General features: G+C 37.4%; 2 protein-coding genes across 11 annotated transcripts in view; one reads left to right on the forward strand and one right to left on the reverse strand.

Annotated features, from left to right (window-relative positions):
* The window catches only part of HERC4 (HECT and RLD domain containing E3 ubiquitin protein ligase 4), a 234,185-nt gene extending 227,915 nt beyond the window's left edge, over window positions 1–6,270 (forward strand). For all 7 annotated transcript variants that reach the window (XM_073793536.1, XM_073793537.1, XM_073793535.1 and 4 more), the window contains 2 exons: window positions 4,618–4,720; window positions 5,606–6,270. In XM_073793536.1, the coding sequence (XP_073649637.1) occupies window positions 4,618–4,720; window positions 5,606–5,814 (312 nt within the window). In that variant the 3' untranslated portion in view covers window positions 5,815–6,270. The remainder of the gene's footprint in view (window positions 1–4,617; window positions 4,721–5,605) is intronic.
* SIRT1 (sirtuin 1) overlaps window positions 5,606–14,094 on the reverse strand; it is a 60,557-nt gene continuing 52,068 nt past the window's right edge. For all 4 annotated transcript variants that reach the window (XM_073793542.1, XM_004320145.4, XM_019936207.3 and 1 more), the window contains one exon: window positions 5,606–11,997. In XM_073793542.1, the coding sequence (XP_073649643.1) occupies window positions 11,669–11,997 (329 nt within the window). In that variant the 3' untranslated portion in view covers window positions 5,606–11,668. The remainder of the gene's footprint in view (window positions 11,998–14,094) is intronic.

Consider the following 14,094-nt stretch of genomic DNA (forward strand, 5'->3'; position numbering starts at 1 on the left):
TTTCATTACTGATGCCTTAACCAATACAGGAAACTTTAGGGAGAAGATTGGGAATTTTTAAACAACTTTTTTCTTTTCCTTCTTTTCTATACAAGTAATTCTCAGATATTTCTTCAGCTAAACATTTAGTGAAAAGTGCTACGTTAGGTCAACTTTAAGAAAGATGTATGCAGGGTTGATCTGTACATTTTTCCATCTTTGTAATCTAGCAACCTCTGATACAGCTTTTGCATTAGTAGTTCTATACTGTATACCTGTTAAGTTAGCTAACATTAAAAAATATGTTATTAAGTCTAACAAGGATACAAAGCATTGGGAACTTTCATACATTGCTGTTGAGAATACAAATGATACAGCCACTTTGGAAACAGTTTGACATTTTCTTATAAAATTAAACATATATTTGTTACATTCTCTAGCAGTTCCATTCCTAGATATTATGTTCACACAAAAATCTGTAAACAAGGGAGGAAAGAAGCATTATTGTTTAATGGGTACAGAGTTTCAGTTTTGGAAGATGAAAAGCTTCTTCTGGAGATAGAAAGTGGTGATGGTTGCATGTAATGCCAGTGTATTTAATGCTACCAAACTGTACACTTTAAAAAGGTTAAGATGATCAGCTTCAGGTTATGTGTATTTTACTACAAGTTTTTTTTTTAATTATGTTTTTAAAAATCTGCAAACAAGTCAAACAACACAGATATCCTTCAGTGGGTGAATGGATAAACCAACTGTGCTGCATCCATACAGTAGAATACTACTGTGTGTTAAAACGGAAGGCACTATTGACACATGCAATGCCTGAGATAACTCTCAGAGTCCTTATGCTGAGTGAAAGAAGTCAGTCTCAGAGAATTACATACCATATGATTCCACTTATATGACATTCTTGAAAAGCCAAAACTATGGTGAACAGGGGCTAGGGATGGAGAGAGTGTGACTGCAGAGGGGTAACACAAGAGAGTTCTTTTGGGTTGATGGAATTGTTCAGTATCCTGATTGTGGTGGTAGTTTATCTCTGCATGTGTTTCAAACTCATGGAACTATACACACATCAGAAAAAGTCAATTTTACTGTGTAATAATCTAGGGAATAAAAGTTTTAAATTAAAAAAAAGTTAGGACTTCTGGTTAGACGTATTGGAATAAACACATTTTTCTCTGCTCCCTCCCAAAATCTCACTAGAATGACAGTAAAGGAATAAAAATAGGAATAACCACCCCCACCCCCACCCCCAAAAAAATACAGTGAGCAAGAGAAAAAATAGTTTTAGAAGATAGAAAGTAGGTGGATGGGGACTTCCCTGGTGGTCCAATGGTAAGGAATCCACCTTCCAACGCAGGGGAGGTGCGTTTGATCCCTGGTCAGGGAACTAAGATCCCACATGCCGCGGGACAACTAAGCCCGCCCGCCACAACTACTGAGCTCGCACGCCTCAGCAAGAGAGCCTGCACACCGCAAACTACAGAGCCCACACGCTCTGGAGCCCCCACGCCACAACTAGAGAGAGAAAACCTGCATGCCACAACTAGAGAGAGACCCGAACAGACAGTGGCACCATAACGAGAAGATCCCGCATGCCTCAACAAAGATCCCATGCGCTGCAGCTAAGTAAGACCCGATGCAGCCAAAAAAAATAAGGAAAATAAATAAATAAAATAAATATTTTTAAAAAGAGAGAGAATAGGTGGATGAGTTGAGTGACTTAGAACAAAGAAAATTGAATTTGAAGCCTCCAGAGGGACAGGGTTGTCAAGAGGCAACCCGTGTCACAATGTAGAATCTCTGAAAGGCTCAGGAATTGGCACATCATGCTACTGTAATGGCAGGGATGCAGGGCAGGGCTAAGAGCAATAGGATTACTTCAGAGCTAACTTAAGGAATTATTAGACCTCTCACATCCCCTTTCCTACCCAGCAAAATACAACTCTGGAGAGAGGCTTTAGAATCTGGGAAAACAGGTAGAACTGAAGCTGGCACTCAGAAAGCTGGTAGCCAGGCTTAAATCCTCTAGGAAGGAGAGTGAAGATTTCTTTTTGGGGGTAAATTGATCTGCTGAAGAGAAGAAAGCTGTATTGACTTTAAGGATACCCCAGTGGAAATGGACCCCACCTCCAGTCACTCTACAATGAAAACAATGTAATGACCTCTCATCACACTTTAGATCCTACACAGTTTATCCTTCTTGCCTCATCTTCTTTCATTCCTCCTCTCACTCTGCTTCAGCCTTATTGGCTTCTTTGCTGAGCCTAGAACCCTCCAGTCTTGTGGCCTTTCTATTTCCTGTGCCTGGAATTCCCTTCACCTTGGTAATTCCAAATGTTTCTTGCTCTCACTTCCTTTATGTCTTTATATCTTTTCAGAGACCTTCGCTCGGTAACTTACTAAAAATTGCACATGTGCACATATACATCCCTATCTCCCTTCTGTGCTTTTATTTTTCTTCTTTGAATTTGACTAAATAAAACTTTGTCTTTACTGTCTGCTGCTCCTTACCCCCCACTACAAATGTAGGCACCATAAAGGCAGGATTTTTTTCTCTGTGTTCACTGGTTTATTTCCAGAGCCTTAGAAGGGTACTCAGCAAGTAGTTAAAACCTTGCCTGAAGATACAACTGATAGAAGTGTTCATTCAGTAAGACAGGACATTTTTTTAAGTATATTTTAGTGTACTTAGTATACTTAGTTTTTTCCACTGTGTATCTGATTCATTATAATTTCATTGATTATGATTTATGACTTTAGATGCTCTTCTTCATCAGGACTGTGTACACATTTCCCCAGAACCATCTTGAGGTTTAAAAAAAAAAGGAAAATAGAAAAAACTAGGCATCCTTCTTTCATTTCCCCACTAACATGGTCACAGACTAATTCAAACAAGTTAATACATCAGCTGATTTCTAAAATTCAAACCATTTTCTCCAAACCTTTATAAATTAATAGCAAGGGCTTCCCTGGTAGCACAGTGGTTGAGAGTCCGCCTGCCGATGCAGGGGAAACGGGTTCGTGCCCCAATCCGGGAAGATCCCACATGCCGTGGAGCGGCTGGGCCCGTGAGCCATGGCCGCTGAGCCTGCGCGTGCGGAGCCTGTGCTCCGCAACGGGAGAGGCCACAACAGTGAGAGGCCCGCATACCGCAAAAAAAAAAATTTAATAGCAAATATGTTGTGGATTTCTCAGGCGTTCAGTCATTGAGATAATCATGGCTACAAAAAGAGCCCCAAATTCAAGAAGCCCACAAGCAGATATTCATTGAGCCCCTACTGGTTGCCTGATACTATGCAACAGATTAGGAAGAGAGCAGTAAATAAGATTGAGACATGGTCTTTGTCCTCTAGTAAGGAAGCTGGACATTAAGTAATTGAACTGTGATGAATATAAAGGAAGGGAGTTTAGTGAATGGTATATAAGGAGAAGCCTGACCTAGGCTACAGAAACTGGGAAAGCGTCTCATAGATGGTGCACTCCACCAGGTAAGTAAGAACTTTGTTCACTGAAGTTTCCCCACGGCCCCAAACTTTGACTAAAGCTCATTATATATGTGTTGAATGAGTCAATGAATGAATTAGGTGACATTTAATCTGAACCCTAAAGGATAAATAGGAATTAGCCTGATGAACAAAGAAAGGAGTGTGTGTTAAAGGGGAAGTGTATTAGCTGTTTTGTTGCAAATTACCCCAAAACATAGTGGCTGAAAGATGACAGTGACATTTATTGTCTCCCATAGTTTCTGAGGGTCTGGAATTCAGAGGTGTATTTAGTCCAGTGATTTTAGCTCAGAGGTCTCTCACGTGGTTGCAGTCATAATACTGACTGTTGCTGTTAGTCATCTGAGATTTCAGGATAGAATTTCCCTTCCAAGATGGCTCACTCACATGGCTGTTGACCAAAGGCCTCAGAATCTCACCATGAGGACCTCTCCATGGGGCTGTTTGAATGTCCTCATGAAATGGCAGCTGGCTCCCCCTTAGAGTGAGTGATCAAAAAGAAGCTAAAGCTACAGAAGTTTTTGTCATCTAGCCTCAGAAGTCATGCATTCTCATATCTACAATATCCTAATCATTAGAGGTCAGGTCTGTTCAGTGTGGGAAGGGACTACACAAGGGCATGAATAGCAGGAGGCAGAGATCTTTGAGGGCCATCTTGGAAACTACCACAGAAAATTACCACAGAAAATTACTCTTAGAACCATTTATTTTTTAAAGAGAAGATAGAATAATACAAAATAATTAGTATGACTTCTGTTCATCAATATAGGGAAAGAAAATCTTATAATTATTACAGATACTTAATTCCATGTTGAACTTTAATAATCCATTAATATTTTAGTAATTCTGGTTTATCCTTTAAATATTTACTTTGGAAGATGATATTACAATCCTATCATGTTCTTTGAATTGGGAGGGGGGAGACATTTCTGCTGATTCATACATATTTTCTTCCCTTTCCCCTGGAACTAACAGTTGCAGAATGCCCAAGAAGTAGTAAGTAGTTAACTGAATCACATGAGTTTCAAACACCTGGACAATGTTAGCTTTATGTGCTAAGGAAGCCAGTTTGTCAGATTTGAGATAAAACATATCTCTTAATATTAATAAAAGGTTGTGTTGTTGTTAGAATACAGAATACAAAGGAGAATATTGGGCAGAACATCCTACAATAAAAATGTTTTGGGAAGTATTTCACGAATTACCATTGGAAAAGAAAAAGCAATTTTTGTGTAAGTATTTCTAATTTTGTGTTTTATGAGAATGGAATCTAATAAACTTATTCTCACAGGAGATTAATTGATTCACTTTAGTGGGTAAGGTTTTTTCCTTATTATATACCAAGGTCCTGTTTTTAATTTTTCTAATCTACATTATTACATGTGTTTTCATATTTTGAAAGCTAAATTCAGTTAGCTTCCAAAATAGAATTGTTTCTTTCAGATGAAAGAAAACAATTTATAACACTGATTACAATAAACTAGGGATGTAATTCCTTTTAAAATTTCTAAAAAGATCTCTGCAGTATAGCTCTTTTCTGTGTTCAGTCTTCATTTTCTTTTTCTCCTTGCTTCTGCATGAAAACTTTGGGAATTGGTGTAGAAAATAGAACTCTTCTATTCCAGGACTTCTCTTATTTATAGCCTAATCTGTGTCTGTTTTGCATATCATAGGATGACAGGTCATTCTTCAGTGATTTGAGATTTGGCTGCCAATTATAAATTTCTGTTTAAAAATGACAGAAACAAGACAAGTAGAAAAAGGGATCATAATCAAAACTGCATTTTGTTTATAAACTAGTTCTAAATGGCTATTCTTTTCAAAAAGAAGTTTTCTTAGAGTGTTTCAGGGACAATAGTAATTCATGTACCAAACATTTATTAAGCATCTCCTGTGTGCTAATATTAAGATTACACTTTTAAAGAAAAAATATTGTTTGGATGTGTCTCAAAATAATGCTTCCACAAATTCTGGAGATAGGCTTCCAGTAGAAGTAACATTTCCATTAGAGGAAATGTTACTATAAAGCTTTGCTGTGGTGATTGTCTTAATAACTTGATACTCCATGTTGTTGTTTTGATAAAAAGTAGTTGGCTCAATGGTTTTTTTCTTGGCAGTATTTTTGACAGGTAGTGATCGCATTCCTATTCTTGGTATGAAGAGTCTAATACTAGTCATCCAGTCAACAGGAGGTGGTGAGGAATATCTCCCAGTTTCCCATACCTGTTTTAATCTTCTGGATCTTCCAAAATACACGGACAAAGAAACTCTACGCTCTAAACTGATCCAAGCTATTGACCACAATGAAGGTTTCAGTTTAATATAACTTTGGAGTTATAACTATTCAGTTTACTGCAAAAGCATTAAACTATTAGTGTGTTTTTTTGTGGTGATGAATCCAGCAAGGTGACAGAGGTACTATTATAATTCTTACTTGCAAAATGTTCAATGCAATGAGTATTCATGAAAGCCAAAAAACATTAAAGGAAATGAACAAACTGTGTTAATATTAAACTTACTGTACAGAACCATGGATTTTTTTTTGCCATCTTCCAATAAACATACAAGTATTGTGAATACATGGAAGTTTTACTAACATGAATTTTAAGAGTTTGCATATTTCACAAATGATCTGGTGTGTGAGTGCATGAAAATGTTGCTTAATTTTTCTTCAATCACGGCTCAAAAACCTTTAACTTTGGCCTGCAATAGTCATTTGATTATTTTTTCATTTTGTAAATACTGTTAAGTTTTGTAATAAAATAGTTATGTTCTGATACCAGTACAGTTTCTATGGTTGTAATTGAACTGAGCTGACTTTTAAGGGTTAAAAATTATTATTTAAACCTTATTCTGAGAATCTATGAAAGCAAAAAATTAGTATGGTGAAAATAGTCTTTGCTTTTTTGCTAGAATACATGTCCTTGTGCAAATCTAAATTACAAATAGAGTTCTCTAAATAACTTATAGTTCTTTCCTTTTGTGACTCTTGAGATACTATTGATAAATGGGAGGTTATCAGAAAGCTTAATATTTAGTAATGGAAGAACTTTGTCCTACAGTTGCCAGAATACAGTCACTGACTACTGTGAGAACCAGTCACTGGGTTATAGCTTTTAAAACTATTGATGCTGCAGGTTGGTATTTAAACGGAATTTTCAGTGCTTTAGAACTGTTTACTTGAATTTTAAGAAACATCTTAACAGTTTTATGGTGCTGATGCTTAGTTATCTCCTGTCATTAAATTGTAACACTGAGTGATGCAACACATGTGACTTTCTGCTATAATGCAACTTTTTTTTTAATTTATTTTTTAAATGCCATGAAAACTGTTTAAATATTATTCATTGGTTTAATATTTAAACTTTCATTGGTTCTCACATAAGATTCCAAATTCTTCAAAAAGAGTAATGTCTCAGGGAAGGTCTCTTAAAATTTTGGATAGTTCCCATTCCCATACAAATTCATCCATTTTATAGAGGTCCCCAAGTCTCTTATCTGTAATTCTAAAATCCAGAGCAACTCTGGAAAAAAATTGTGTATATAATTTTACAGCAAAACCTGATCTGAACTGTTGAGGCTATTTATGGTATTAAATGGGACTATTCTTACGTTTTACTGTGGCAATGTTTAATGTTTGATTACTTTCTGTGTTTGATCTAGGTGCTGCCTCAGACCTCTATGGGTTGCTACATTATGTGTGCTCTAAAAAATTCTTTAACATTCATAATTCCAAAATGCTGCAAATGAGCCCAAGGGTTTTGGAGAAGGGATTGTGGACCTGTACTTTTATTAACTTCATTTATTTATTTATATTTTGTCTGCGTTGGATCTTTGTTGCTGCACACTGTCTTTCTCTGCGGCAAGTGGGGGCTACTCTTCGTTGCGGTGCACGGGCTTCTCACTGCGGTGGCTTCTCTTGTCGTGGAGCACAGGCTGTAGGTGTCCGGGCTCCAGTAGTTGCAGCACGGGGGCTCAGTAGTTGGGGCGCACGGGCTTAGTTGCTCCACAGCATGTGGGATCTTCCCAGACCAGGGACTGAACCCGTGGCAGGCAGATTCTTAACCATTGTGCCATCAGGGAAGTCCCATGGATGCCTGTACTTTTAAGTAGTTTAACTTAACAAACTTTGGTGGACCATAGGTGTCTTTCTATAGATACAAGCCCTAATAATTTTCCTTAAAGTACATTTTTCCCAATGAAAATTCTTCCATATATGTTATTATACTATTTCTCTGCACATCCATTCCTTGAGAATATTGATTATTCACATCAAAAACTAAACGTTACGTATCAGATGCTTTTTTTTTTTAGTAACCTCTGTTTGCTATGAAGCTCACCTGTGAAGTAGCAGCCACTTTGGATTAATACAGGTGGAGTTCGTTTAACAAATATTTTAACAAGGGCCTGACATCTTACCTGGGAACACAACAGTACAAGGCATAATTTGGGTAAGTCTGATATTTTCCTGTTTCTGTTGCTGCAGACCTACAGTAGAATTAACAGCAGGGAGATTCATGGTAGAAAATTAAAATACCACTGAAGATTTTTCAAATTGCCATTTGCTTATTAAGAAGCAACAAAAATACTGAGCTTTATAGATTAGAAAGTAGGCAAATGCTGAGTTCATTAAATTATAAGGACCATGATTAGTGAGTTGGCTAAACTTTTGAAAATACTTGGCCTCCACACAGACCTATTTGTAAGAGCAACTGTATGTTTTTAGCTCCCCTGTTTTAAGTCAGTAGTAATTTTAACCAATAGCCATTGTTCAGACTGATTGAGAAGGCAGTAGAACCAAGACACGCCTTTAAGTTGGCATGAAATAAAACCAGAATGTAGTTTTCAAAACAGAGACCTAAATTAAGAGCTCCAGCCTTCACATAGGGCCCACTCATAAGGACCATTCATTAGGGTTATTTCTAACAGGTTTGGTTTTTTTTTTTGCACTGTAGATGATCTTCACTGCATTTAGTTTAAGCAAGTCTTTTGATGAAGTGTAACATGTAGAAGGCAGTCTTCCTCCGCATATGGTGAGCTCTCTGAAAGCACGGGCGAGTGGCCCTGCTCCCAGCCTCTTCCCAATCCCCAGCCTGTTTTGCACTTGGGCCACATCCAAACTCCTTATTATAGAGTTTTGTTCTCCCTTCTGAATAGTTCAGTAGCTGCCCACTCTTACACCGCTAACACTTCTAGAGATAAATTGGGAATTGTTTGTTTTATATAAGTCTGCCTTACCTTCCCTGTTAGGCCAGCCCCCGGGAATGGAGTGTTAAATGCAGAAGGGAACTCCCCAACTCCTTTCCCTTCTCAACCCTTACTATACTTTTGAATCACCTGGGGCTACTTCTTAATACTATGTGCAAGCCCCACCTTAGGCCTGTTAAATGCTCAGGTTACTTCCAGAAATTTCCCAGTGATCTTTAATCCCAGTTGGAAGGCACTTAAAAAGAGGAGTCATTAGGCCATTTCTCCCCATTTCTGCTAGCATCCCAAGGCTGGCTCTGTTCATTTTTAAGGAGTCGGAAGAGCTTTTTGATTATGTCTAGGAGTTGAGACTTGTTTCAAATAAAATTTATCAAATAATGCTGTAAGGCAGATGCTAATTAAACCATGTGCCATTAATTAGGGTATTGTACCAGTGGAATATATGATGCATTAACCAAAGGAAGTGGAAACAGCATTGAATACATGGCTTTAATTAAATCAGGTCTTGCCAGGTACTTGATTACTTAAAACGACCACTTACCCTCCTTTTTAAGGTGTGAACTACCTGACTTCTTTTTCCATTTTGTGCATATATGGAATGATGTCGCTGTTTCTTATTTTTATAACATCTGTGGATGGGGTTCTACAGGTAATTTTTCTAGTGCAAACAAGATACACAGGGGCAGAGGGGTTTTCTTGTTTTTTAGATTCACTTCAAAAGTCTGCTGGGGAGAAGGCAAGCGACCTGAGAGCAGGAACCTGCCAGTCAAGATTTATTCATTACCTCTTTGTAAGGGGCGTGTTCCTGCCCTCTTGAATAGTAGGAAAGTCCATACCAAATATGATCTAGAGTCATTTTTTGTCCACTCCTTGTGTTTGGACACAGGATTACAGCACATGAGTTCAAAGTGCTGGTCCTTTGTCAAATCTTAATACGTCAGGTTAGTTATTCTTAGGCAGGGTTAAATAGGAGGGGAAAAGGCAGGGCCTGAGGCTCCTGGCCTAGAATGGTTGAAATATTAGTTTTGAAACGTTTGGTGATGCACCAGTTGCTACAACCAGAACTTTCATTGCCAAAGTACTGTTCTGGTGAGACTGATAGATAAAATTAAATGAAGAAATGTAGTATGAGAAGAAAGCATCTAATATAGCCCTCAAAGCTGTACAAAAGCTGCAAAACTTTAAAATTTTATACCTTAAACAGAAAAAAGTCAAATGACAATTTTAATAGACTTTAAAACAGTGTACAAGTATAAAACACTGGTTTTGTATTTCAAAAGTTGAAGGAAGATATCCAGTCATTAAACAGTCTACAAAACATATGCCAGTAGATTACATAAAAGACTATGTACAATATAAAAAGAGCTGAAAACAGTCTTCACTGTAAAAATAAGTTAAAACAAATTTTTCAATTTAAAATATTATCTATAGCACAAACACAGATCATGCAAATGGCAAACTAAATATACTGCATTCTTTAGTGTAGTCAAATTCAGATTGAGACATCTTTCAGGTAGGGAAATGGCCATTCAATAAAATTCTTTTCTCTGGCAGTAACGGTCCTAGCTGGGTATTTTATGCTTAAAGAACAGCTATATTTCAAACCCTTTTTGTTAAGCTGTAATAAATACTAAAGCAACACAGGAATACTTTATTTGAAAGCAATGTTGGGGGAAAGGTCTGCAAAATAAATTCTTACTGTGCAATTTTATAAAGTATGAACTGTTTTGAAAGGCTAGAAGCTTCTGCAGCTGAAAAAGTTGATCTCTAGTTTTAAGGCAGGCTAAGCTTTTAAATACGTTATAAGAACTAGTTTAATTAACTATTCTGCTATTACAAGTTACACCACGCTCATCTCCATAATACTAGGCTAGTTGTTTGGTGTTTATTACACACCAAATCCTCCCAACAGGAAACATGTACTTACTGGCTTTGAAACTGTAATCAGGGGGTCTGCTGCTCTCATTAATGGGGGGCGGGGGGAGAGGTAACGGTCCAAAATACTACACTCTCCCCCCCAGTTGAAGTACCATTATTATTGATTCATAAAGGCTTTGCAAAATTCACATCTTGGCAGTTTAATACTTATGGAAAGGATCAATGCAAGCTCTACCACTGTGATTGATTGATAGGTATATTTAAACAACAATGGCAAATATTCTCAAAACTAAGGGGACCCAGGCAGGCACTATTGTTTCTAAAGCAATTGAAACATTTCCAAAGCATTTATTTGTTTTTTAGGTTAGTTTTATAAGCCAATATAGACATTACTATATGTCCACAGGAAGTACAAAAGCCATCTTCATTTGAACAAATACAATATTCCTGAAACTGTTAGCACCAAGTCTCACTTTAAAAAGCAAAGACAACTGAGTGCTCTCCCACATATTGTTGACTTCCTTCTACTCAGATTGCATGTCATGAGATATTTTTAAAAGTTAGCTGCCACAAGTTCTGGAAAATGCCAGTGTTTGAAAATAGGTAATTGTGCTAATAAAGAATCAAAAGTTTAGCGGAACAGAGAATGAGGATTTCAAACCATTCAGTGTTACAAAGAAAAGTGTGAAAATACCATTCTTTGGTCTAGATTAGCTGTTCCCTTTACATTAATTTAACATTCCAATGGCTTTTTGAAAATTTTAAAATGTTGAACCTCACTAGGCAAAAACAAAATTATATATACATATGGATGTATCATACAAATGAACCTTTAAAAGAAAGTCTTGTCCAACAGCTGATTAAAGATACTTAGGTACCTTTCTGTTTTAAAAAAAGAGTTAGTGTTTGAGTGTATAAGCACAGAAATAAGTAAGTTAAAAATTACCCATGGGGAAAAAAAGCTTTTACCAGTCTATAAATAATATACCTTTCTGGTGTCCTTGCTCTACTGAGTTCACAAGTAAACATTCAATTTGACATGCTCAAGATCCTAATGCTGGTGGAACAATTCCTGTACCTGGACAAATATTACATTATGATTTGTTCGATGGATAGTTAATGCATGTTGCTTCCTGTTTCATAGATGTAGCTTCATTAACTGCCTCTTGATCACCTCCATCAGCTCCAAATCCAGTTCCTCCGGTTCTCTCATTAACATCAGCATCATCTTCCAAACCATTGTAAAATTCTTCAATCTCACTTTCATCCTCCATAGGTTCTTCTAAACTTGGACTCTGGCATGTTCCACTATCACTGTTACTGCCACAAGAACTAGAGGATAAGACATCATCTTCAGAGTCTGAATATACCTCAGCACCATGGAAAATATAACGGTTTGGTGGTAAAAACAGATATTGATTACCTGAAATACAGTAATAAGAGAGAAGTGGGTTATTTCCAGTTTTCTAAGACTTGGTCTGAGTGGGCTGTCTGGAATAAAGTGTAGCTTCTAGCCTTTTACCTGAGTATCATTACTAGAGGCTATTACTGTAGTTTCTCAAACACAAGCTATAGACGCAGTCCTGCATGAAAATCTTAGTTCTGCCACTCATCAACTTTGTAAATTGGGAGAGTTATCTCTGTGCCTCAATTTCCTCATCTGGATATGAAATAATTTTCACAACCCTATGAGGCAAGTATGAAAAAAATGTAGACAGCCACATTCAATGAAACTCCCTTTGAACAGATTTGATGAGATGAAATGAAGTATCCAGCCCACCACCCACCCTCTGAATCTATTTTTACAAGAGTCCTATCACGTTAAAGTGTGAGAAGCACTGATCTAGTGCTGGCCTTTTAAGCTTTCTTTCCCAACACCCTCCCAAATTAGCATTCGCAGTATAAGATTTGACCTCCGATGGTAAGAAGTATTCCCTGCTTTTGTTTACATTTTGATGTAAGTGAATGGGTAGGAACCTTAAACATTAATGATGAAATATTTTATGCCCTTATGTTCACAAGCACCAAGTACCTTCTGACTTAAGTCTGTTATCACACCGTGTTATATTTATTGAACCATATCCCAGACTGATTCACAAAAGCCTAACTGCATAGTTTATCTGGAGTGACATAACATCTACCAAACGTATGTGAGTTTCTTTTCAAAATGACTTTCAAGCTTTTTATACCCCATCATGACCCAGTTCTCACCTATTATGTGTTGTAGCATGGAAACCACTTATTTCATTGTGTTTCAGTGACTGGAGAAAGAAAACCCCACCTGGTGCTTCTAATTAGGGCCATGTCCTTTGAATCACATCCCCTCACAGTCTGTTAAAGGGTCCCAGCACATGGCTCCCCTGCCCCTTCTTTCTATAGGTTAGGCCATGTTTACAAAAAGAACACTTCAGGGACTTCCCTGGCAGTCCAGTGGTTAAATTAAGACTCTGCTCTCAATGCAGGGGGCCTGGGTTCTATCCCTGCTGGGGAAACTAAGATCCTGCATGCCGTGCAGAGCAGCCAAAAAAATAAATATATTAAAAAACAAATTCTTTCTGCTCTGGCCTCCCCTGAAGAACTGAATCATCTATTTCTCAGTGGACATACCCTATACCTGTCTGTTTTTGCCCTCTTGGCAACCCTCAAGACATTTACATTTTACTTCCTATATGCTCCAACTTCCTCCTTTCAGCCTCGACTTCCTATATGCTCCAACTTCCTCCCCTTTCTGCCTCGACCTCACAACAAACAGTGGCAAACTAAAATGAGTAAAGTCCAGCTGTTGTGTGGTTTTAACCGCTAAAAATGTTAAGTTTTACACTCTTTACATCCGTTATCTTTTCAAATGCTCACAATGCTATGAGAGAGAAGTAGATCTGACAACTCAGTCTAATTCCAAAGCCTGTACCTTAAAAGGTCTAAATTGGTAGAATAAAACCAAGGTATAATACCAATTTTCTGGGGCAGAGTTTTGTATGTTTGACCCATCTATCAAAAAGACAGCCACAGAATGCTGCCAGTGCCTAGGGGGACTTTGTGTATGATAGAGACTTATCTTACCTGACTAAATCAATCTCTACTTCTGACACTTGCCACATTTGAAAGCGTAAGTATTCTTCTATGCTCTTTCTAGTTTTCCCCCCGTAGACTTTCCCTAATTACAGTTCAAGACCAAAGTGAGAACTTAGGTTTTTTAGAAAGCCTTCAATAACCTAGTGCCCTCCAAGTAGCATAAACCTTTTAAAATATCACCTATTTTTGTAATTAATTATATACACAAATATCAGTAGCTTGATCAGTGTCTCCAGAACTTGCTGTATGGAAAATGCCCAAAGGCTTATTCAACTGAACTAAAATTTATTTAGAGCAAATGATTACAACACTTAATACATTTGTCTCAAATTTGTCAGTTTTCACCATGTATAGTAAGTGGAATGGGACTTAATGTTTTAAGCTGTACAAAGTTGTTGCATCTAAGAGCACAAGTTTCTGTTTGATTAATACTTGGTCACAAGTGGTT

The sequence above is a fragment of the Tursiops truncatus genome, chromosome 16 (genome assembly GCF_011762595.2).
Source record: "Tursiops truncatus isolate mTurTru1 chromosome 16, mTurTru1.mat.Y, whole genome shotgun sequence".
Classification (NCBI taxonomy): domain Eukaryota; kingdom Metazoa; phylum Chordata; class Mammalia; order Artiodactyla; family Delphinidae; genus Tursiops; species Tursiops truncatus.